General features: G+C 43.5%; 1 protein-coding gene across 1 annotated transcript in view; it reads right to left on the bottom strand.

Annotated features, from left to right (window-relative positions):
* Positions 1-26692, bottom strand: part of csmd3b (CUB and Sushi multiple domains 3b) — a 2394280-nt gene that overhangs the window by 468660 nt on the left and 1898928 nt on the right. Inside the window, exon 27 of the mRNA XM_038809755.1 lies at positions 2927-3096. Within this exon, the coding sequence (XP_038665683.1) occupies positions 2927-3096 (170 nt within the window). The remainder of the gene's footprint in view (positions 1-2926; positions 3097-26692) is intronic.

Below are 26692 nucleotides of genomic sequence, written 5' to 3' on the forward strand. Positions count from 1 at the left end.
CGGATTTCTGTCATTGAGGACAGTCGCTGACATCTTGTCATGGAGTTGGCGGAGGATATTGATGAATTTCTCTGGACAGTCAGCCATTGACAGCGTCTTCCATAGCACTTCGCAATTGACCGAGTCAAAAGCCTTGGTGAGATCGATGAAGGCCATGTAGAGTGGTTGATGTTGCTCATGGCATTTCTCTTGAAGTTGCTGAGCAGTGAAAATCATGTCCGCTGTTCCATGGTTTGGTCAGAAACTGGACTGGATTTCCAGAGGGACTTCTTCAAAAACTGGGAGAAAGTAGCTAGCAAGGATTTAGGCAATCTTCCTGGCGATGGAGAGTATGGAGATTCCTCAGTCATTCCTACAGACCTTTTGTCTCCTTTCTTGAATATAGTGGTGATGACGGCATCCCTGAGTTTGGCAAGAATTTTGTCTGTCCTAGATTTTCAGGAACAGCTGATGGAGATGATGGGTGATCTCTTCGCCGCCAAGTTGGAAAAACTCCAAGGGATTCTGACCACTCATGAGGCTTTTCCATTCTTCATGGGTTTAACGTCGGCTTTGACTTTGTCCACGCTTGATGGAGTCCAAGATCATCTTTGATGGAGAGTTGAGGGATTTCTCAAACACGTCAACATCTATGGCTATATCAAGATTCAAGTGTTCTTTGAAGGCCGATGCTTTTTATGTCTCTCAGTAGGTTTCCATCATTTCTCTGCACTGGTTTGAGGCCTAGAGTACTGGGTCAAAAAAATTCCTTTAGGGCACTGAAGAAGCCCGGGTGGTCATGCTCATCAGTGAGGAATTGAGCTGCTTAGCTTTCTCCGTCTACCCTTGGTTCTTGATTAACTTAATTCTTCCTTGTACCACTGCCTTGGCTAATTGATGAGCTCTCCTCTTTGCCTTGGTGATTATGTCATTTTGCAAGGTGCAGAGAGATTTCCTCTTCTTGTCAATGAGGTCTTGGATGGTGTGGCTGTTCTCATTGAACCAGTCATGGTGTTTCATTATTAGCAATGGTTTCTTCACAGCTTGAGATGGTGGCTATCTTTAGCTCTTGCCAGTTTTCCTCCACTCCATTAAAATGGACACATTGGCGATTTTGGAGAAGAAGACACTGTTGGAAGTTCATTAGCAATCTTGGCTCTGCCACTTAACATTTATCTTTTTTCTGTGCTGTTTCTTCACTTCTCGCTGATTACTGCAGGGCTTGTCTGTGTGTGTGTGTGTGTGTGGGAGGGGGTGGGGGGGAGGGGGAGGTGCCAGTTTCTTCTAGGTAGATGCCTGGTGTGGGAATGCCATTGCACATCAGCAGGCATACTGTCCTTTACAGAGGTTTGGTCCAGTTCCATTGGCAAGGGAACCTCAACATCACATTAGAACATAGAACATAGACCAGTACAGCACAGAACAGGCCCTTCAGCCCTCGATGTTGTGCCGAGCAATGATCACCCCACTTAAACCCACGTAACCCGTATACCCGTAACCCAACAATCCCCCCATTAACCTTACACTACGGGCAATTTAGCATGGCCAATCCACCTAACCCGCACATCTTTGGACTGTGGACATTGTCACATGGTTTGAATTAACTGTCACAGAATTAGCTTCTTGTCATCAAAATACATTATCACCACAAATTACAGATGTTTCCATCAACTGTAAGATTGCTAAATCTTCCAATGTTGTTGATGCTTTGGAATAAAATAGATTACTATTCTGAATCTTGCATATTGTGGAAGATTTTGCATTTAATTAATATCAAATAAGTTTACATATCTAATTTTTGCATTCAACAATTAACTTTTTCCAGGCTCATTGGTAAGCCCAGTATGTTTAAGACATAGCTACTTTGCAACCAGCTTTTTTCATTAAATTTCCCTCGCATGTTATAACAGTCTCCTTTGTAAAAAAGATGGAATAGTACTTTTATTTAAACTAGTTTGTACTTATGCTCATCATGAAGAACTAAATCATTCCCTTCTGAAAAGACTTGGGCTGGATTTTCCACCGTCGGGATGCTCCGTTTTGCCGGCAGCCTGGGGGTTCCCCGATGGCGTGGTGCTGCCCCACAATGGGAAAGCCCATTGACCAGCTGGTAAAATGGAGCATCCCACCGGCGTGATGAACCAGAAATATGGCGGGACGGAGAATCCAGCCCAAGATGTAACAAACAAATGATATTCTCTTTAATCTGATTTGTTAATTGTTCTTTAAAATGCAACTTTTTTCACCTTTAAATTAAATTTTTTCAAACATTTATTTGGTGTTCAAACCTAAAATCTAACTACCAGTAAATAGTACCAGAGTGGTGATGTAATACAGGTGCTGCAGACTACATCTTTAGCACATTCTCACAGCACATTTTATGAGAATTGTTTTCTAGCCTCTCCCGAGCCGCATTTTATGAATCTGCCCTGTGGTTTAAACCGAGGGAAAAAGTTATTTTTAAGAACATGGGACATCATTGGCCTTCAATGCTAGGGACCCTGGTGTTCTTTACTCAAAATTTGGAGAAATTGATTGTTGTTCAGTACTTGGTGCAAATAACATCACGTGAGAGCTGGATGTTACTTTGCAGATGAAGATCCAAATAACAGAGAAAAGAACACTGATTGAGTAAATGTTGGCCTTCAGCATAGCAGGCATTGAGGAAGGAAAATGTGCTTTGAAGCAGTTTTACCTAAGCAAACATTGCACACAGGGACTTGCTATTTCAAGATCAGTCTTGGTGCAGGAATGATATTTTATGAACAGTTTAATGTTGACATGCTTGGAAGGATAGAAAATAGCTGTTGACACAAGCATGTTTCATGCTGAGGACCATTTCCGTAACATTACATTTAAAAGTTATTCAATAACATTTGTGAAGACACAAGATTCAAAGTGACATGAAAATAATTACAAATATTCAAATTTATTTATCATTCCATACCTTAAGGGTGTCGCCTTCTGCTAAATGGAATGTTCTGGCTGAAATATTAATCCCTTTGCCTGCTTGCACCTGTATACTGTATACACATTCATGGTTGTTTTCATAGTTCATAGGATAGTTGGGGGACAGCAGGATTCCCTCGTTGCTTGTTATTGATGTCCCACATTCAGCTGCAGGTAGAAGAAGCGTTTTGATATAAGAAGTACTCTGGACTTAGAGCAAGTTCTTTTTCACATATACAGCACTGTAATTCCTATCAAATTATAAGTTTACATATGAATTAAAACAAGTGCTTAAATTTGAAGACAATTAGTAACTCCTTCAAGTGAATGAAATGTAAGCTGTAGTCATTATTTATCATCATAAACAGTCAAGAAAAACATGTATATGCAAACCCCGATTAAAATTTCTCCGACAAATAAAAAATTAGATATTGATTTGGTCATCTCAGTAATGAGTTATGCACAATGGGGTATTGTGCTGTGCAATTACAGGAAATATGAGCTATTTATGAGCTATTTATTACTCAATATGATAATGATAATCTTGTGTTCTACACTGGATTAAAAATTCCAATCATTTATGGCAGATATCGAGGCTTCAAAACAGCAGAAGGCCAAGAGGACTATAGAATATGCAAGGGGGACCTTAAAATGGAAATTAGGAAAGAAAAGGTATCACGAACGGATGCCTGGCAGGTAAAATAAAGAAAAACTCAAAGTTGTTTTACAATCAATTACATTGACGGCAAAAGGAGAGCTAAGGCAAGTGTAGGACTCATTGAGGACCACAGTGGTAATTTGGTTCCGGAGCTGGAGGATGTAGGCAGAATTTTAATTGGATAATTAGTGATGATGTTCATGAGTGAGAGGGATAGTGTAGGTATATAAATCAGGGAGGACTGTGAGAAAATTAGAGAGATTAACATGGACAAAGAGAAGATGCCGAGTGATCTGGCATGCTTTAAAGTAGAAAAATTAGCTGGGCCAGATGAAATGTATCCCAGACTGCGGAGTGAGGTAAGGGAGGAAATAGCAGGGGTGCTGTCAATAATTTTCAATCCCTCTCTGGCCACAGGAGAGGTGCCGGAGGACTGGAGGATAGCCAATGTGGTCCCATTATTCAAGAAGGGAGGAACGGATAAATCTGGAAACTACAGCCCAGTCAGTCTAACTCAGTGGTGGGGAAACTATTGGAAGCAATTCTGAGAGACAGAATGAATATGCATTTGGCGAGGTGGGAATTAATCAAGAACAGTCAGCATAGTTTTGTTAAGGGCAAGTCATGTCTGACCAACTTGATTGAATTATTTTGAAGAGGTGACCAGAGAGCAAAGCATTTGACGGCGTCAACTTGGACGTCAGCAAGACTTTTGATAAGGTCCCACATGGAAGACTGATAGTCCAAGGATCCAAGGAAATTTGGCAAATTGGAACTAGAATTGGATGAGTGCCAGGAAGCAGAGGGTGATGGTCAAGTGGAAGCTCATGTTCTGGAGGTCCCACAGGGATCAGTGATGGGACCCTTGCTGTTTCTAATTTATATAAATGATTTAAAATTTAATGTAGGAGGGTAAATCTGTTAGTTTGCACACAATGCAAATAATGGTAAATAGGGAGGAGGATTAGATTACAGAAGGATATAGACAGGCTGGTCAGATGGGCTGACCAGTGGCAAATTGAATTCAATCCGGATAAGTGTGAAGTGATGCACTTGGGCAGGAAAAACAAGTAAGAAGTCCAATAGGTTTGTTTCAAATCACTGGCTTTCAGAGCACTGCTCCATCCTCAGGTGAATGAAGAGGTAGGTTCCAGAAACGTATATATATATAGACAAGTCAAAGATGCAAGTGATACTTTGAATGTGAGTCTTTGCAGGTAATTAAGCCTTTTAAGGTTCAGAGGGAGCAACTGGAGACAGGAATAATCACAGGTTAAAGAGGTGTGAATTGTCTCAAGCCAGGACAGTTGGTAGGATTTTGCAAGCCCAGGCTAGATGGTGGGGAGTGAATGTAATTCGACATGAATCCAAGGTCCCAGTTGATGCCGTACTCATGTGTGCGTAACTTGGCTATAAGTTTCTGCTCGGCAATTCTGCGTTGTTGCGCGTCCTGAAGGCCGCCGTGTAGAACGCTTACCCTAAGATCAGATGCTGAATGCCCTTGACTGCTGAAGTGTTCCCCGACTGGAAGGGAACATTCCAGCCTGGCGATTGTCGTGCGATGTCTGTTCATCCGTTGTCACGGTGTCTGCATGGTCTCGCCAATATATCACCCTTCGGGACATCCTTTCCTCCTGTATGAGGTAGACAACGTTGGCCGAGTCACACAAGTATGTACCACATACCTGGTGGGTGGTGTTCTCACGTTTAATGATGCTTCCCATGTCGATGATTTGGCACGTCTGGCAGAGATTGCCATGGCAGGGTTGTGTGATGTAATGGTCGCTGTTTTGGAGGCTGGGTAGTTTGCTGCAAACAATGGTTTGTTTGAGGTTGCGCGGTTGTTTGAAGGCAAGTAGTGGGGGTGTGGGGATGAGTTTGGCACGATGTTCATCTTCATCGCTGACGTTTTGAAGGCTGCGAAGAAAATGTCGTAGTTTCCCCACTCCAGGAAAGTGCTAGACAATGAAGGGTACTCTGTTGGTTATGTCCCGTGTTTGTCTTCTGAGGAGGTCGGTGCGGTTTTTTGCTGCGGCACGTTGGAACTGTCGATCGATGAGTCGAGCGCCTTATCCCATTCTTACAAGGGCACCTTTAAGCGTCCGTAAACAAGACCTCCTCACCACACAGGATCTTCAACTGGCGTTATACACGAGATACACCGATGACATGTTTTTCCTTTGGACCCACGGTGAAGAACCACTGAAACGACTACACGATGACATATACAAGTTCCATCCCACCATCAGACTCACCATGGACTACTCTCCAGAATCGGTTGCATTCTTGGACACACTCATCTCCATCACGGATGGTCACCTCAGCACTTTGTTTTACCGCAAGCCCACGGATAACCTCACGATTCTCCTCTTCGCCAGCTTCCACCCTAAACACATTAAAGAAGCCATCCCCTATGGTCAAGCCCTCCATATACACAGGATCTGCTCAGACGAGGAGGAGCATAACAGACATCTACAGACGCTGAAAGATGCCCTCCTATGAATGGGATATGGCGCTCGATTTATCGATCGACAGTTCCAATGTACCACAGCAAAAAAACGCACCGACCTCCTCAGAAGACAAACATGGCACACAACCTTCGTCGTCCAGCACTTCTCAGCAGCGGGGAAACTACAACATCTTCTTCGCAGCTTTCAACAACTCATCGATGAAGACGAACATTTTGCCAAGGTCATCCTCACACCTCCACGACTTGCCTTCAAACAACCGTACAACCTCAAACAAACCATTGTTTGTAGCAAACTACCCAGCCATCAGAGCAGTGACGACAATACCACACAACCCTGCCATGGCAATCTCTTCAAGACGTGTCAGATCATCGACATGGGTACCACCATTACACGTGAGAACACCACCCACCAGTACGTGGTACATACTCGTGCGACTCAACCAACATTGTCTACCTCATAAGCTGCAAGAAAGGAGCTCCCAAAGCGTTGTATATTGGCGAGACCATGCAGACGCTGTGACAACAGATGAACGGACATCGCATGACAATGGCCAGGCAGCAATGTTCCTTTCCAGTCGGGGAACACTTCAGCAGTCAAGGGCGTTCAGCATCTGATCTTCGGGTAAGCATTCTCCACGGCGGCCTTCAGGATGCGCGACAACGCAGAATGGACGAGTAGAAACATATAGCCAAGTTCAGCACACATGAGTACGGCCTCAACCGGGACCTTGGATTCATGTCGCATAACATTCACCCCCCATAATCTGACCTGGGTTTGCAAAATCCTACCAACTGTCCTGGCTTGAGACAATTCAGCCCTCTTTAACCTGTGATTATCCCTGTCTCCAGTTGCTCCCTCTGAACCTGAAAAGGCTTAATTACCTGCAAAGACTCACATTCAAAGTATCGCCTTGCATCTTTGACTTTGTCCATAAATACGTTTCTGGAACCTACCTCTTCATTCACCTGAGGAAGAAGCAGTGCTCCGAAAGCTAGTGATTCGAAACAAATCTGTTGAACTTTAACTTGGTATTGTAAGATTTCTTTCTGTGCTCACCCCAGTCCAATGCCAGCATCGCCACATCAGGAAAAACAAGGTAAGAAAATACATGATTAACGGGAGGACCCTGGGAAGCACCAAAGATCAGTGGCACCTCAATGTGCATGTACGTCAGTCCCTTAAGGTAGCAGGGCAGGTGGATGAAGAGGTAAAGAAGGCAAATGGTATACTTGCCTTTATTAACCGAGGCATAGAATATAAGAGCAGGGATATTCGGTTGGAACTGTATAAAAGATTGATTAGGCCACAGCTAGACTATTGTGTGCAGTTCTGGAATCCTTATTACAGGAGGGAAAGGGTGCAAAGGAAATTTACCAGGATGTTGCCAGGCTGAAGAATTTTCGTTATGGAGAGAGATTGGGAGTTGTTTTCCTTGGGAGAAGAGGCGGCCAAGGAGGGCATGAGTGAGATATATAAAATTATGAGGGGCATAGATGAAGTAGACAGGAAGAAACTTTTCATGAACAGAAGAACATAGAACATAGAACAGTACAGCACAGAACAGGCCCTTCGGCCCTCGATGTTGTGCCGAGCAATGATCACCCTACTCAAACCCACGTAACCCGTATACCCGTAACCCAACAATCCCCCCATTAACCTTACACTACAGGCAATTTAGCATGGCCAATCCACCTAACCCGCACATCTTTGGACTGTGGGAGGAAACCGGAGCACCCGGAGGAAACCCACGCACACACGGGGAGGACGTGCAGACTCCACACAGACAGTGACCCAGCCGGGAATCGAACCTGGGACCGTGGAGCTGTGAAGCATTGATGCTAACCACCATGCTACCGTGAAGTAGTGAGATATATAAAATTATGAGGGGCATAGATGGAGTAGACAGGAAGAAACTTTTCAGGAACAGAAGCATGAAAACCTTTTTACCTCAGCATGATGCAAGTCTGGGGTGATGGTGGAGGTAGAGACCTTCGTAACATTTAAGAGATATTTTGATGTGCACTTGCGATGCCAAAGTATACAAGGCTATGGCAAAGTGCTGGAAAACAATAATTGGGTGGTTGTTTTTGACCGTGCAGACACAATGAACCAAAGGGCCTTTTCTGTGCTTTAAACCTATAAGTCCATTGACAGCACATTTATATTGTTTACCTTTCTACCTGCCTTCTTATCTCTGTATCTCCTTTAAGACATTTGTTGGGTCCATAAGGCATGAGGGAATTCATAAATTGTGTAAACAAAACCTTACTTTCTACTTATTTGAAAATGGACTTTGCGGGACCTTTGCTACAGGCCTCATGATTTTCAATTTAGCTCTGGAGTCTTCCAACAGTAATCACAGGACAAAGGTTAGATTAATTTTACAACTGTCACTACATGGACCGATGGCACAGCAGAGAATCTGTCACCCCAGCCTGGACTTACAACAAGGGGAGATTGATAGGTACTTGTCTTTTCAGCTATTAAGTTTCAAAGGTGAGTAAGGGACATTTACAATTTACAAATGTTTCATAAGTAAGCAAGAGATTATTAAATATTATTTGACCCAAAAGGGGAGGCAATAGGGCAACATGAACAATTTCTATTGTTTGGAAAAGGTGAATTCAAAGAGGTGCTGAGAACGATGGGATCGGAGATTAAAGGGAAAAATATTTTGAGCTGTCTTTTGTTAGCTGTGTGGGGAGATGACCCGAGACCAGTTTTATGCTGAGGGGTGTGATCTGAAGCAACCAGCAAAAACCAGGAAAGTCTTTGTTTCAGAAAGCAGTCTTATTTCTTAATATTCTTGGATTTTCACAGCACAGTGGAAGTGAGTGAGAAGTCAGGTGTTATATCTTTCTAAAGTGACTGCAGTTTTGCCTTGGGTAATAGTACTATGGGTTCAATTCTCCACTGTTGGAATGCTCCATTTTGCTGGCAGCCTGGGGGTTTCCCGACGGTGTGGGCCTGCCCCACAATGGGAAACCCCATTGACCAGTCAGCGAAACGGAGCATCCCGCCGGCATGCTGAACCAGAAATCTGGCATGGCGGGATGGAGAATCTCGCCCAATAGCTTCAGAGGTAAAAATCTATAAGGGAGTGTTACCAAGAAGGTGCTTACTTGTGTGTTCTGACCAAGTGTGTTCTTTTATTCTTGTTTAAATTCCCTTTTATTCTTGTTCATAAAACTTAATGCTTTTTTAAATCCCTAAAGGGTTGCAGGAATATTATGTTTCCGGAATCAGTAGATTTCTCCTCATTTTCAGAATACAAAGGAGGAGATTAAGATCAGCAAGACATGTTTTTCTCCGGGATTTGGCTGAGCAAATAGCATCTGCTGTGGTCATAACAGGATACCAAACTAAACCTGCTGCATTATCACCAACTTTGAAAGAATTCTGCAACTCCTGCTTTCAGCCAGCTGAACCTGCCTGAACTTTATCTCTGAACTCAAGAAACCCTCATTGGACTCTGAAATTAATTGAAATTAACATCCATATTGTTTGAGGCTTTATTGTTTTCAGTTATTCTGGGTTGCAAAACTCTATTATTTCCCATCTCCTCTTTCTGCACCTGAAAATGTGCATATAGTTGTGGTGACTATCCCCTGTTTGAATATGGATAAACAATAGAACAAAGAAAAGTACAGCACAGAAACAGGCCCATCAACCCTCCAAGCCTGTGCCGATCATGATGCCCTAACCAAATACAAAAAACCTTCTGTCCTTTCTCGGTCCCAAATACTTCTAATTTAATCCTAAAGAGAGTTTGCTGTAAGTTACTTTGAAATTAATCGAATCGTAGAATCCCTACACCGCACAAGGAGGCCATTCGGCCCATTAGCTCTGCACCAGCCCTCTGAAAGAGTACCCGAATCAGGCTTCCACCCGGTCCCTGCAACCCCATAACCCTACTTAACCTGCACATCATTGGACACCAATAGGGAATTTGAGCATGGCCAATTCACCTTACCTGTACATCTTTGGACTGTGGGAGGAAACCAGAGCACCTGGAGGAAACCCACGCAGACACGGGGTGAAAGTGCAAACTCACATCATAACCAGCCAATTTCAAAATTTAAAACACCTCTGTTTAAGGGCAGATAGCCAAAAGTTTGTCTCTCTGCCCTATCCGTAACACAGTCCTTAAAACCTATCTCTTGGACCATGCTTTTGTCACCAGTCCCAATATCTCCTTGTGTGACTCATTGGGTGGAATTCTCCAGCCCTTCCCGCCGGCGGGATCTTCTGGACTCGCCGAAGTCAACCCCCGCTGTGGGTTTAGTGATAGCGTCATGGAGAGGAATGTATATGAATTACCGTCGACTGCAGAGGGTCAGAAAGATCCAGCCAGCAGCCGATGGTGAGTCCCTTCGCCACGGGAAAACCCGTCTCGGGTGATGGCTGGAAAACTTTGCCCATTGTCAAATCTTGTTTGTTATCAAAATGGAAGTTGCCGTTGTGTTCAGAACATGAAAGAAGATTGGAATTTTCTCCTCCTAGATTGCGTCAGGTATAATCAGTCTAATGGGTACCAAAACATTCTGAAAATTAGGATGTTTCAAAGAATACATTTATTGTGTATCTAAATTTGAAATTATACAGTGAAACCACTGGAATAAATATCAGTTGTTTCAACATTAAAAGTTGTTTAAGGGATTGTTGTTTTCGATGGATGGGTGGAGAAATCATAATGTGCAATTATCCTGAACACTGTAAGAGGCTGGTTGTATGCAAACTTTGCATTACCGTCTCATTTGAATCGCTATAATGTTGAGCTGAAACCAAACCATGGTGGTGGTGACGAGCCATCTCAAATTCCCTATTGCTGTCCCGTGATGTGCAGGTTAAGTGGGGTTATGGGGTTGCAGGGACTGGGTGGAAACCTGGTTAGGGTACTCTTAATACTTAATACAGTAAGAAGTCTTACAACACCAGATTAAAGTCCAACAGGTTTGTTTCAAACACGAGCTTTCGGAGCGCTGCTCCTTCCTCAGATGAAGGAGCAGTGCTCCGAAAGCTCGTGTTTGAAACAAACCTGTTGGACTTTAACCTGGTGTTGTAAGACTTCTTACTGTGCTCACCCCAGTCCAACGCCGGCATCTCCACATTATTGGCTTAGTGGCATGTCTGAAAGCTCGCCCCCCCGCCCCCCCCCCCCCCCCCCCCCCCCGAGGAATTTGCTGATCACTGGTATAACTGATTTTAAGGAGAAGGACACCAAATGGAGCAACAGGCTCCCAAGGTCTTAGAATGCAGTCAATAGAATGGTGTGATTGGATTAAGCGAAGATTTATAAAATTATACTTACCCTGTGGTAAATTCAACTCCCGACAAACCCCCACGGCTTTTGCACATGCGGGAATAGGATGCACATGCGCAGTTTGGCAATGTTTATGTTACTTTGATCCAGTGCGCCTGTTCAGGTACAAACGATCCAGACCAGGTGATCGGGAGTGCAGCAAGCAGGGGATGGGGAGAGGAAGCAGACAGGCCCCAAAGGTGAGAGGAAATGGGGACAGGAAAATCTCCCATTCAGATTTTAAATAAAGAGCAGAAGTACAAAGGCTCCAAATAAAAAAAAGGACAAGGGGGAGCAGACAAAGTGAGGATTCAAGAGAAGCCCTGGTGATGGAAGAGGGCTCAGAAGAAGCCATCAAGATCCAAGAAGACAGTTGAAGATTGGTGAATCTGAACTGTGAGCTGTTGGGCAAAGCTACCTATTTGGAGCAGCGGTGTTCTGTTAAAGAAGCCAAAGAGCTGAAGTTGTGTTTGTGAGTTGGTGCTTGAGTGCATACTTGGGAATCCAGGGGACAGAACCTCACGAGATGGGATTAAAACCCTTTAAGATGGGCCATTGTTAACACTGTCCATGTTGGAGCATTTGTTGGAGAGAACTTAAAGGCGTGATCTTCAAAGTTGAAGACTGGAATCCCTTGTGAAAGCAATGGAATTTCAATGAGATTGGTTGACTCCCAGTGTTACTGGCATCTCGGTGACTTGTTGAGCAACCTGATTAATCTGTTTTGGTTGCATTTGGCATTTATTGTTCAATGTGGTGTGCTTTACCACAGTTTTCCTGCCAATTCACATGTACCTCATATTAACCTTGGATGTTAGAGTATAACGCAGGAACATAGGAATTAGGAGCAAAGGTAAGCAATTCAGCCCTCGAGCCTGCTCCGCCTTTCAATCGGATGATGGCTGATCTTTTCCTGATCTCAAATACACCTCCCCACTTGTTGCCCATATCCCTTTAACCTGATTTTGTTTTGATCAGAAATGTATCTATCTCCTTCTTGAAACCATTTAATGACTCAGATTCCACCGCACTACGGGGCAGTGAGTCCCACAAATCCACCATCCTCTGTGAGAAGTAGTTACTCCTCATCTCCATTCTGAAATTATTTTAGTATCATCCACAAATTTTGCTATGGTACACCATGTCCTTGCTTGCATTTCATTTATATAAATTATAAACTGTTGAGGTCCATGGACTGACCCCTGCCATGCCCCACTAGTTACAGTTTGTCAGCCAGAGAAGGATCGATTTATCACGCCCCTTTGCTTTCTGTCAGTCATCCAATCCTCAATCCAATCTAGTACACTCCCCCCAGTCCTCTGCGATTTCACCTTCTGAAACAGTCTTTTATGTGGCACCTTATCAAACTTCTTCTTGATATGCCATATTCACAGGTTCCCCATTATCCAACTTGCTGGTTACATCTTCAAAGAATTCAAGCAGGTTTGTTAAGCATGGCATATACTTCATAAAACCACACTGTGGATTGAGCTTTGCTTTTCTAAATGTTCAGTCATCTCTTCCTTAATGATTGATTCCAGAAACTTCACCACCACAGAGGTCAAGCTAACCGGTTTATAGTTTCCTACTTATTGCCACTCTCCCTTTCTGAATAGGGGCATCACATTAGCGTGTTTTCAATCCACTGGGACGCTACCAAAATCCACGGAATTCTGAAATATCATAACCAATGTATCCATCTCAGCTGCCACCTCCCTTAATACCCTTGGGTGCAGGCCATCAGCTCTCGAAGACTTATCTATCCTTAATCCCATCAGTTCATTCAATACTGTCTCCTTAGGTCTTTGCACCATGTGCCTCTGCATTAACTGGAGTTTTTGGGAAATTTTTATTATCTTCTACCATGAAGTCAGAGGCAAAATATTGGTTCAGTGCCTCCGCCATCTCTGTATTCCCCATTATTACCCCACCAGCATCATCCTCTGAAGGGCCAACATTTACTTTAGCTATTCTCTTCCTCTTTATATACTTATATCATCTTTTGGTATCAGTGTTGTGTGTTTTCTGCTAGTTTCCTTTCAGAGTTCATCTTCACTCTTTTGATTTTATTTTTGGTATTCTTTTGTTGAATCTTAAAGTTCTCCCAATCCTCCAGCTTACCACTAGCTTTTGCAGTATAGTATGCCCCAGTTTTTGCCTTTATGCCTTATTGGTTTCCTTGTTTAGCTATGGAACATTTTTCTCCCTTTTACAATTCCTCTTCCCCTCAGGAATGTACTTTAATTGAGTGGTATTTAATATCTCCCTGAATATCCACCATTCTTCCTGAACTGTCCGACCCTCAATTATCTGTGCCCAATCTACTTAGGCCAAATCTTTCCTCAGGCCTGTATAATTACCTTTGTCCAATGCTAAAACTCGAATATGGCACTTTGTCTTCTCTCGCTCAATCTCAACTTGAAATTCTAACATGCTGTGATCACTCCTTCCAAGAGGATCCTTTAACGACAAGACTATCAAACCTTCTTTGTTACATAATACTAAATATAAAATAGCCTGCTCCCTGGTTGGCTCCATAACATATCGCTCGAAGAAACAATCCCTCATATATTCTATGAATTCCCCCTCAATGTTACCTTTGCCAATTTGATTATTCCAGTCAATATGCATATTAAAATCACCCATGATTACTGTTGCACCCTTCTCACAAGCCCTCATTATTTCTTGGTTTGTACCATGCCCCACTTTGGAAGTATTTGTTGGGAGTCTGTAAATTACTCCGACAAGGACTTTTTTCCCTTGATTTTTATATCCACACAGATCGATTCAACATTTTGGCCCTTAGTGCCAATATCGTTTCTTAATATCCTTGATTCACCTCCTGTTCCATCCTGTCTATCCTTTCAAAACACTGAGTACCCTACGACATTGAACTCTCAGTCCCGGTCCTCCTGCACTCATGTTTCGGTAATCCCCATCAAATCATACCCAATTGTCACTATTTGTGCTGTCAGCTCATTGACCTTATTCTGAATACTGCGTGCCTTTAGGTACACTGGGCTGGATTGTCCGATCCTGCGGCTATGTCCGATGAAGTCACCTGGTCTTACAACCAGAAAGTTGCCACTGCCCCCGCACCAATCCTCTGTTCGTTGGGGAGCTAGCAGCCGCGCAACATAAAGCCCCCGGCTTTACCTGGGGATACGGCCGGTGAATGGCCGGATCCGTGGCTGTGCATGCGCACAGCGGTGGCCTCCGCCAACTGCGCACAGATCCGGCCTGCCAAAAACTTCCCCCCTGTAACCAGCATTGCCACCCCCAGACAACACCCCAACAGTTCCCCCAGCCCATGCCAAAGCCCCCCTGCCAACGGAATGGCAGCGCTGGGCCCAGTCCGCAGCCGCCATGTAAGGTCCCTGAATGGTGTGAACACACATGAGCGACGGCATCGGGGACTCGCCCATCGGGAACGGAGCATTGGTGGAGGGCCTCAGGTGATGTCCTGAGCCCATCCATATGCCATGCGGTATGCTCCCCGAGTATGCCGTTTATGAAGGGGCGGAGCATCGCAATACCGGTGTCGGCCCCGATTCCGACGTAAACGAGGATTCTCCAGCCAATCGCCGAACGCGATTTCAGTGATCGGAGAATCCAGGCCAATGTTTATAAATAAGTCCTACCGATTTGTAGATGTGGTAAATTATTTTATCTTTCCGTTCATTCAGAACTCATGGACTCTTCTTCACTGAGTAAGTGTCTTGAATCTCATACTTTGTTTACTTCAAACAAAATGTTATTGGTCCCAGCCAAATCTTAAGCACAACTTGGGGATCTGCCCAAGAATTAGAACAGATAGATGAAAAACTGGGAAATTGTCGTAGGATGATGCCCTCAGAGGAGCAATGGAGCCGGTATAACTTATATTCTTCTCTCACCTTCACATCATCCATCTGAGTCTCCAATTCCACAATTTCTCTGATTCCTTCTCTGAAGATTGTGATGAATTCAGAATTTTATTAGTCATGTTTTTCAAAATAATCTTGTTTTGCAAGACCAGAAAGCTTTTTCGCACCCAGAGGTGAAATTGACCAGAGTAAAAAGCCTGGGATAATGCACTGGATAAAAGCAAATTACTGCGAATGCTGGAATAATGCTCGATAATGCACTGTTTTTTGACGGGGACAGTCCCTGGGGAGTTAATGTGTTTTCAGCCTGGGGATTAATTTGTTTTCAGCCTGGGGAGATAACATCATTGCTGTTTGAAGCGAAGTCATTCAGGCATCTTGACAAAGCTTTTCAGTTGAGTTCTGATCTGGCAACTCTTTAGTCCACAATTAGGTTTTTTGTTCTCTCACAGTAAGATAGCTAAAAAGATGAATCATATTTAAAGCCATGTAGATTTGTCAGAGGACAAGGGGGAAGTTGAAATAAACCATCTGAAACAGTTTTTTAAGATATGCAGCCAGAGTTTGCAGGGGTTCTAACAGGAGTCAAATCTATTCCGTAAAGCAAGTATAACTCTGTGTCATTGAGATGTAGGATGGATTGAGAGCTGAATGATTTTCATTTCCTGTTGTTTAATTAGAAATTGAGTAGAATTGTCTAAGGGAAAATTGTAAGCTATTTTTTAAGGTGTGATGTTAAAAACTTTAATATGGTGTTAATAATAAAAATTTGAGTTTGAAAATAGCAAATCCCTATTTATTCGTGCAATCGCTCATGGAGCAAAGTATTCTTTTCACACAGTCTTACAATATAAACTGAAATATTGGGGTTTTAGTCCAGTACCCTAGCCACTGTTCGGGTCTGGTCTGGGATCGTAATAATAACTTTGCATGACATGTTGCCGGCTTCAGTCGAATGATTTTCAGAGACCCTCGGAGCTCAGTTTGAATCCTGGACACTCAGGGGAAATCTGTCTCTTGCTCTCTCTTTGGGCATTAGGAATTAGATAACTAATTCTATTTGCTGCATATTTTATTATAGTTCTTCTTATCAATAAAAAGTATTGGACAAAGGGCCGATTATTGGTTAGTTGAATTGTTTTGCAACTCTATGTCAAGCGCTGCTGGCCTTGACCCCACTCTAGTTAAGGTGTCTTCACACTTGGCTGATGTTGTTGCTGACGCACTTTTATTTTTTGTATGCTGTACCCTTGCTGTCACACACTAGTTATATTATCCACATTACTACCCTGCGATATTGCCTTGTCCTTTCTCATTTACTTTCCACACCCGTCACATCAAACCTGCCCATCACAATTTAGTTTAAAAATCTCACTACAGCTCCAGTTGCACAATTGACCAGGACCCTTGTCGCAGCTTGGGTCAGGTGTCGGCCACCCCAGTGATACAACTTGGTCTGACCCCTGCCCCAGAAATTAAAATCTATTTCTCCCACACCAATCTTTAAGCCACACATTCAACTCGCCAAGCGTTTAAACATATGCTAATTTGTTTGATGCTCAGGTAGTAAGTTTGAGATTGTCACCTTCGTGATTTTGCTTTTTCTATTTAGCCCTGATTGCTCCTCTTCCCTCAGCAGAACCTCTTTCTTAGCTCTACCTGTGACATTGATGTTTAATTTTTAAAAGAAAAAAGGAGGAATTGCTAAATTGGAACTAAAATAACATTATTAAAGTAATAAAAAGTGTGGAAGGGTGAAAATTGCAAAGATAAATTAGGCTTCATATATTTTATTTAAAGCTATGTTATATATATTTAATTAAGTTTTGTAGAATTAATAAAAATACTCAATGTTTTTAAATGCTTTCAATACTGTAATATTATCTTTATTTTACTATATTGGTGAGGATATTTTAAAGCGAGACGACTGAAATTTCTCTTGATATGCCAACAGTTAAAAAGTGAACTTGTAATGAATGATAATGAATTGTGGTCAACAATAAATACAGAAAAGATCAATGACCTGAGATGTTAGACTGAACTTTTATTTTTAGAGTTGGGGTACTGACCCACTCTGTGTTGGCATCTCACGGCTAGTGCAATTTTTAGAGGTGATAAATAACTGCCCAATAAGGCTTGATTAGCACGGTGAGCATGAGGAGGTTGGTCAGTGTGGGCCTGATTTCAAGGGAAAATTGCAGCTATTACAGTGGTTGTGATTTATCTTGGAATGGAAGAGAGGGGAGGCTGCTCCTGTACCGGGGCAGCCTCACATTTTCCAGATGCCTCCCTTGAGCTACTTTTAGAAGTAGTTGCTACCCGACAGAGGGTTCTGTTTCCAGAGAGTGACAGGAGAAGGCCAGATAGGCAGATGGAGGTGTTTCAAGAAATGAGCAGCCGCAGTGTTAGGCAGCACAGTAGCACAGTGGTTAGCACTGTTGCTTCACAGTGGTCAGGACTCAGGTTCGATTCCCAGCTTGGGTCACTGTCTGTGTGGAGACTGCACATTCTCCCAGTGTCTGTGTGGGTGTCCTCCGGGTGCTCTGCTTTCCTCCCAGAAGTTCCAAAAGCAGTGCTTGTTAGGTGAATTGGACATTCTGAATTCTCCCTCAGTGTACCCGAACAGGTGTCAAAGTTTGTCGACTATGGGCTTTTCACAGTAACTTCATTGCAGTGTCAACATAAACCTACTTGTGATAATAATAAAGATTATTAGGATGTGGATTAAGCACTTCATTGACATTTTGAGGGCTGGCAAAGTGAGCTGCTTGAACTTAGCTGCTTGAGGGAACATTGTGGTCTGGGTCAACAATAACAAATATTTATATAGTGTCTTAAATAAAATAAAATATCCCATGGTGTCACACAGGAGAATTATGAATCAAAATATGATAGCGAGCCACAGGAGGAGATATAAGGCCAGATAAGCAAAAACCTGGTCACAAAGATAGATTTTAAGGAGAGCCTTAAGGGAGGAAAGTGAGTTGGAAAGATGGAGAGTTGTACGGAGAGTACCTCAGAGTTAAGGTCTGGTAGCTGATGTCAGATAATGAGTCTGATAAATTAGCAACACAGAAGGTGTTGAGTAAATTGGTGGTGAGGCACAGTAGTGTTGCCAGCATACATGTGAAAATTAATATGGTGCTTTTGGATGATTTCAGTAAGGGGCAACATGCAGCTGAGAAATCAAATGGACCATGGATTAATCCTTGGGGGGGGGGGGGGGGGGGGGGGGGGCACCAGGATTAATCAGCAGGAGCAGGAAGAGAAGACATTGCAAGTAATTATTTTGTCATGATTAGATAGATGAGAATGGAACCAGGTGAGCGCAGTCCCATCCAGCTGGACAATGGTGGAGAGACAATGGTGGAAAGGCATTGGAGGAGGATGACATGGTCAACCGTGTCAAACACTGCGGACTGATCAAGAGGGCGAGGAGACGAGGTTTACTTTTGTCACAGTCACAGAAGTCTCGTTGGTGACTTTAATTAGAGCTGCTTCGGTAGTTTTCATTTCATTCACTTTGTTTTCATTTAGTGTGGTGGGGCAGTAAATGATCAGAGGGATTTCAGCATAGAGTTCTGGAAAACATGGGAATGGATTTTGGAGGCGACACTGCATTCAAGGACGTTGGAGAGGGAAGAGAGGTTGGAGATGGGACATTTTGTTGGAAGGATGGTAGGATTCAGGGTTTCTTTTTGATGAGAGGGATGGTTACAGTAGATTTAAAGAAAAGAGGGACAACACCTGAAGAGAGTGAACCCTGATCGACATTGGCTAGCATGGGGACTAGGTGCACAGGATTGGATTGGATTAGATTTGTTTATTGTCACGTGTACCGAGGTAGAGTGGAAAGTATTTTTCTGCGAACAGCTCAACAGATCATTAAGTACATGGGAAGAAAAGGGAATTAAAGAAAATACATAATAGGGCAACACAAGGTATATAATGTAACTACATAAGCACCGGCATCGGGTGAAGTATACAGGGTGTAGTGTTAATGAGGTCAGTCCATAAGAGGGTCATTTAGGAGTCTGGTAACAGCAGGGAAGAAGCTGTTTTTGAGTCTGTTAGTGCGTGTTCTTAGACTTCTGTATCTCCTGCCCGATGGAAGAAGTTGGAAGAGTGAGTAAGCCGGGTGGGAGGGGTCCTTGATTATGCTGCCCTCTTTCCCAGGCAGCGGGAGGTGTAGATGAAGTAATTGGATGGGAGGCAGGTTCGTGTGATATACTGGGCGGTGTTCATGTCTCTCTGAAGTTTCTTGGGTCCTGGGCCGAGCAGTTGCCATACCAAGCTGTGATGCAGCCAGATAGGATGCTTTCTATGGTGCATCTGTAAAAGTTGGTAAGGGTAAATTTGGACATGCCGAATTTCCTTAGTTTCCTGAGGAAGTATAGGTGCTGTTGTGCTTTCTTGGCGGTAACGTCGACGTGGGTGGACCAGGACAAATTTTTGGAGATGTGCACCCCTGGGAATTTGAAACTGCTAACCATCTCCACCTCAGCCCCGTTGATGCTGACAGGGATGTGTAGAGTACTTTGCTTCCTGAAGTCAATGACCAGCTCTTTAATTTTGCTGGCATTGAGGGATAGATTGTTGTTGCTGCACCACTCCACAAGGTTCTTTATCTCCCTCCTGTATCCTGACTCATCGTTATTTGAGATCCGGCCCACTATGGTCGTATCGTCAGCAAACTTGCAGATGGAGTTGGAGCCAAATTTTGCCACGCAGTCGTGTGTGTACAGGGAGTAGAGTAGGGGGCTAAGTACGCAGCCTTGCGGGGCCACAGTATTGAGGACTATTGTGGGGGAGGTGTTGTTGTTCATTCATACTGATTGTGGTCTGTTGGTCAGAAAATCGAGGATCCAGTTGCAGAGTGGGGAGCCAAGTCCTAGGTTTTGGAGCTTTGATATGAGCTTGGTTGGGATTATGGTGTTGAAGGGACCATAATAGTCAATAAATAGGAGTCTGATGTAGGAGTTCTTGTTGTTGAGATGCTCTCGGGATCAGTGTATGGCCAGGGAAATGGAGTCTGCTGTGGACTGGTTATGATGGTATGCAAATTGCAGTGGATCAAGGCGTTCTGGGAGTATGGAGGTGGTGCGCTTCATGATCAACCTCTTAAAGCACTTCATTACAATTGAAGTCAGGGCCACCGGATGGTAGTTATTGAGGCACGTTGCCTGGTTCTTCTTTGGCACCGGTATGATGATGATCTTCTTGAAGCAGGTGGGGACCTCGGACTGGAGTAGGGACAGGTTAAAGATGTCCGTGAACACCTCTGCCAGCTGGTCCACACAGGCTCTGAGTGCATGACCAGGGATCCCATCCGGTCCCGTCGCCTTCCGACGGTTCACTTTCAGGAAGGCTGATCTGACTTCGGAAGCTGTGATGGTGGGTATGGGTGAGTTATGGGTTGCTGGGGCACTCGACAGCAGATTGTTGGTTACCTGCTCGAACCAAGCATAGAATGCATTGAGTTCATCGGGGAGGGGTGTGCTGCTGCCGGAGATACTGCTTGGCTTTGCTTTGTAGCCCATTATGTTGTTTAGTCCTTGCTACAACCGCCAAGAGTCTGTCTGTGATTCTGGCTTGGTTTGATATTCTCTCTTGGCATCTCTTGGCTTTGTGGAGCAGTTCAGAAGGAATAGGAGATTGTGTCTCATGCAGCTACTTGCAGAGGCGAATTTTCCTCACCAGCTTTCAATGTCTATCACAAGACCAGCTGTGGTGTATGAACAATAGGGGCAGCACGGTAGCAATGCGGATAGCACAATCACTTCACAGCTCCAGCGTCCCAGGTTCGATTCCGGCTCGGGTCACTGTCTGTGCGGAGTCTGCACATCCTCCCCGTGTGTGCGTGGGTTTTCTCCGGGTGCTCCGGTTTCCTCCTGCAGTCCAAAGATGTGCAGGTTAGGTGGATTGGCCATGAGAAATTGCCCTTAGTGTCCAAAATTGGCCTTAGTGTGTAGGGTGGGGTTACTAGGTTATGTGGTTATGGGGATACGGTGGAGGTGTTAATCTTGGGTAGGGTGCTCTTTCCAGGAGCCGGTGCAGACTCGATGGGCCAAATGGCCTCCTTCTGCACTGTAAATTCTATGAAAACGCATTGCAGTTCGATGCTATCACCTGAAGTGGAAAAAGACACAACTGAGCCAGCACCATCGTGCCATTCAAGCACATCCTTCATCAATGCAGGTACGGAAACCTTGGCGATATCTCAGCTGAGATTAAAGTGGGTAGCACAGTGATGACCAACATTTCATTGAGGCAGCGAGGAAATCAGAAGCAGCTTTGGGCAGCCCTTCTCAGAGGATGGAGATCAGACATGGTCAGTTGGGCGAGGATACAGAGCCTCAGGATTCACACATAAGGGGCGTCTTACTGGAGCAGCAGTGAAAGATGTGCGTCCAAATGTTACCATTCTCTGAGGCAGTCTGGATTCATGTGCAGAGAATACAAGAGGCCATTCATGATATGCTCTCCTGCATTTCTGGCACGTGAGCGCGCCTATGTTGAGAAAATTAATAAACTCGTGGAAAGCTACAAGTTGCATCAAGATGAGTGGATGCAGGTGCAAAGATGCGAGGAGTGGTTGCTCGGTGTCTCCCAATTGGTAGAACTCTCTGCATGAAAGGACTGAGGCAGTAAACAAGGATATTGAAGAGTCTTCGCGTCATGAGGCATCATCATTACCAGCCACCTCCCTCCAGCACTTCTGATTGATGCGCAAACTATATCAGAACATCGAGTAATTGAGACTGCCCCTGCATCAACACAGGTGGTGTAGCCTTTGGTGGTTCCCACTGGCACCAGGATGAAGACGACTGCCATGGGAATCGCAACCACATGCATAAGCAAGAAAGCAGCCTGCCCCTACCCCAGCCACAAGGGAAGGGCCCCATTGGAGCAGGCATGAGCGGAAGGAGGTTTGTCGACAGTAGCTCATTTGAGTGGCTTTTGTCATGGTTATATTTAGTTAAAATGTTTAAGAATGCAGACATTCGCAAATTACAGATGGCTGTAATTTGACAAAAAAGCTTTTAAAGCATGTTTGTAAATTTTAGTAATTTTTTAAAGACGAAAATAGATTTTTGAAGTAAAGTAATGTGCGAAAAGGAACAAACTGACTTTTCACCGGTAAAACAAAAACACTTGATTGTTCCGTAAGTCGGGGGAAAAGTCTCCATTTTGGGTGTAATGGGCAATCTGGACACAAATTGCACCAATCTTGAGAATATATTCTTTCACCAAGTTTACGTTCAAATATATTCCCAATTTCATTGAATGAAAAATCTGACATGCAGCAGCACAATCAGATGTTTATTTTTAAACATGGCATTTTAAAATATTATATTATTATATATTATATATATTATTATATTTAAAAGTTATTGTTTTAACCTTTTCATAGTTTGGTTTGTGCTGTTCAAAATGGGTTTAACATTACTATATATCTTGGATTGCAGCGTCAGTTACCCTGCTGGGAATAAACTGATTTTAATGCAGTGTTGGGCAACCCAGGCTAGTGAGTGGGCCGCATAGTAGCCCTCCTTTAACTCAATGGGCTACAAGATTGAAATCAGGTTTGTTCCCTAAACATGACCCCATGAATAAGATTAAATACACTCAATACATGGCTTTTTTTTTATAAATTTAGATTACCCAATTATTTTTTCTATTAAGGGGCAATTTAGCGTGGCCAATCCACCTACTCTGCACATTTTTGGGTTGTGGGGGCGAAACCCACGCAGACACGGGGAGAATGTGCAAACTCCACACGGACAGTGACCCAGAGCTGGGATCGAACCTGGGACCTCAGCGCCGTGAGGCGGTTGTGCTAACCACTAGGCCACCGTGCTGCCCTCACTCAATACATGGCTAATATTTAATTACAAATTATAAAACTGCTTAATCATTTATATATTAGAACTATCAATTTCAAATGGTAAAAACAAAAGAAATATTTACACTTTGGATGCTGATTGGCTCTCAGTGTCAAAGTTGCGTGCAATCAGCATGCTCCTCGCTTGCCCTTGCTTGACGTGTATCTCATTTCCCTTAGTGTTCCCTTAGTGTTGGGTAGGGTTTCTCTTTCCAAGAGCCGGTGCAGACTCGATGGGCCGAATGGCCTCCTTCTGCACTGTAAATTCTATGTAATCTATGTAATTTCAATCATACTGTAGGAGAAAAACTGCATGGACGGAAATTAGCCGGATGTGGCAACCCTGCGCATGGGCAACGGTCAAAGTGTCTTGTGGGCCACATTCAGAACCCAGGTCCGCAGTTTACCTAATACTGTTTTAATTACTTTACTGAAAATTACTTTTCAAAATATACAGAACCATTTGCTATTTATATTGGGGGTACAATAATCAGTTCCTTTGTAAATCAAAGAAAATATATACTCAAGCTTTTAAAATGCTTCAGTTATTGCCATTGTGCCAAAAAGGACCAAATTAATTTTGAAATTGGCCTTCAAAAAGACAGCAAAATGCACAATTAGTGGAAGCTCCCCCTGGTGATTATTTCACTCTTGCAGCAGGGCTGGCTTCCAACACAATGTTTTTTACCTGGCGCAAAAACCATGGAAACACAATTTGTACACAACATAATTTGCACTTAAAATTCCTCAATCTTTGGTGAGGTCTATGCGGTCTTGGGCAACAGCACTGATAAATCCAGCAGAATTGTGCGGAAACCCTCTACCAATACTTTTATTTATTGTTTACATTACGTTCGCAATGCAGATTGTGATATTTTAATATTGGCATTTTAGTAATACCTTTCCTGTTTTTTTTTTCTCCAGAACACAATGATAACCAGGACCAATGCAAGGGTTCGCTTTTTTTTCTAGTGTTGCACCAAACTTAATTGCTTTCACTATTTCAATTTAAAAAATACTTGCTTTTCAATTCCGTAATAAATTACTTTTCTCTGCATTTCCCTTATTCCCTCCTTTCTTTAAGGCATTGACTTCCAAGCTGCAGTACGGTTTCAGAAGCAGTAATCAGCCATCAGCACCCGCCCCCATGTGGTCTTCATTTGTGAGCCAAAACAGTGATTGTTTGCAAGCGACTCAACCTTGAGAGATTCCAGCTGCGTTTAATCTGGCTATCACTTAATGTCCACACATGTGCACTGCCAGCGGACGTTAGTGAATAGTGATTAACCACACAAGACCTGAATAATTCTTCACTTTCCTAACTCTGGGCTATTCAGGTCAATTCTACCACTTCTACTATTGCCACAGCTTAATGAATTCTTCTCATTAATGTGCATGATGTTGCCACTGGAGAATATAACATTTTAAGCCCTGATTTCAGATTCGAGTGCTCTTGAGGTAATATATAAGATGCATCGCTTGTAGAATAAAGCTCCTTTCACTCTCTCCCAAAATGCATTCCACACTCAATATGTTCAAGAGAACCTTTTGACACACTAGGAATATTTGTACACTTTCCACACCAGCCATATTGAAGGATTCTCAAAATAAGATTATAATTTTTGCCCTAAATAGCTGTAATAAATGTCAAAATATGACAATATAAGTATCACAGAATGTGCTTTCCAAAATAGAATTGTTGACTAAAAAGGCATTAACTTCATATGATTTGATAATTCAGGAAAAAGAAATTGAGTGTATATACTATATCTATATTTCATTCTGTAATATCTAAAATATAGCAATGGAATTAAGTAGGAAATTTATACCCATTTCACTTTCACAAAAATGCAGTGCGAGCATTTTCAAGCGAGTCACTGTCAAGTTTGCAAATTTCATAATGCACACAGAGAGTGGATTCTTCTGGTGTTTACAGGGGTTTTGGCTGCTAGGTGGCGAGCGAGTGAAAATCCTGCATTTTTCCTTTAAAGATGGTGCACTGCATTTTGTGCTACTCGGGTACATAGTAGGCCAGCGGCAGACCTTCCACCAGGATCAAGGACACCGGGGGTGGAAGTTACAGCCACTGAGAGCAGCACCATGGCCGAGGAACCCATCTGAGGCCTCAGATGGAGGGATGCAGGTACAGGGCCCATCTGAGGTCCCAGAGGGAGAGATACAGATACAGGACCGATCAGAGGCCTCGGATGGAGGGATGCAGGTACAAGTAATGACGGGAAAAGGAGTTGGTGAGGGGGTTCAGCCGCAAGAGCAGTGGGGTTGGTTTTCAACAGGGAATCCCCTTCCCAATACTGGGTTTGTCAATCATACAGAAAGTGCCTTTGAAGGAGGAAACCTATGAGAGTCCACAAGCACACATTCCAGAGTTTCCATGTTGCGCTCTCCAAATGATGAGTCCCTGAATGCTACTGGGTTAATATCAGCATTGATAGGATGAAACCCTTAAATGTGTATTAATTGTCCACTTAAGGGCCTCAATCAGGCTGGAGGCAGTAAAGTTCAGCATTTGACCGAGTAAGGCATCATAAAACTGAAATGAATTGGAATCAGGCAGGAAGCTCACCACGGATTGGAATCATAAATAACAAAGAAAGAGGATCATGAGAGGTCAGTTATTTCAGTCCAGGAACATTACTACAAAAATCTCTCAGGATTGTGTCCGAAGCCAAACATAGTTCCTTCATCAACGGCCTTCCCTCCCACCGTAAGAACAAAAGTACGGACGTTCTCTGATGATTGCACAATGTTCAGTACCATTTGCAGCTCCTTCGCTTCTGAAGAGGTTCGTGACAATATGTAGAAAGATCTGCACACAATTCAGGCTTGGGCTGATAAGTGCAAATAAGATTCACACCACACGAGTGCAGGGCAATAACCAGCTCCAACAAGAGAGAATCTAACCATCTCCCCTTGTTATTAAATGGTGTTACCATTGCTGAATCCCCACTATCAACATCCTGAGCATTACCACTGACGAGTAACTGAACGGAACCAGCCATATATTAGCCTACTGTGCTGGGGGCTGGTTTAGCACAGTGGGCTAAACAGTTGCCTGCAGAACTATGCCACCAGTGCTGGTTCAATTCCCGTAACGGCCTCCCCGAGCAGGCGCCGGAATGTGGTGACTCGCGGCTTTTCACAGTAACTTAATTGAAGCCTACTTGTGACAATAAACGATTATTATTGTTATTATATAACTACTGTGGCTACAAAAACAGGTCAGAGGCTGCCGTGAGTAACTCATCTTTAGACTGCCCAACGCATGTCCGTCATCTTGAAGGCACAAGTCACGAGTGTGATAGAATACTCAATGCTTCCCTGGATAAGTGGAACTCCAACAACACTGTAAAATTTGCAGATGATACAAAAATTGGTGGTGCGATAAATGGTGAGGAGAAAAGCCTGAGATTACAGGACAATATAGATGGGCTAGTCAGATGGCAGAACAGTGGCAAAGAAAATAAACTTTGAAAAGTGTAGCTAATGCATTTTGCAAAGGCTAACAAAGCAAGGGTAATACCCCACATACTTTTGGACGCTGGGGGGCAATTTAGCATGGCC

The sequence above is a fragment of the Scyliorhinus canicula genome, chromosome 10 (assembly GCF_902713615.1).
Source record: "Scyliorhinus canicula chromosome 10, sScyCan1.1, whole genome shotgun sequence".
NCBI classification, from domain to species: Eukaryota; Metazoa; Chordata; class Chondrichthyes; order Carcharhiniformes; family Scyliorhinidae; genus Scyliorhinus; species Scyliorhinus canicula.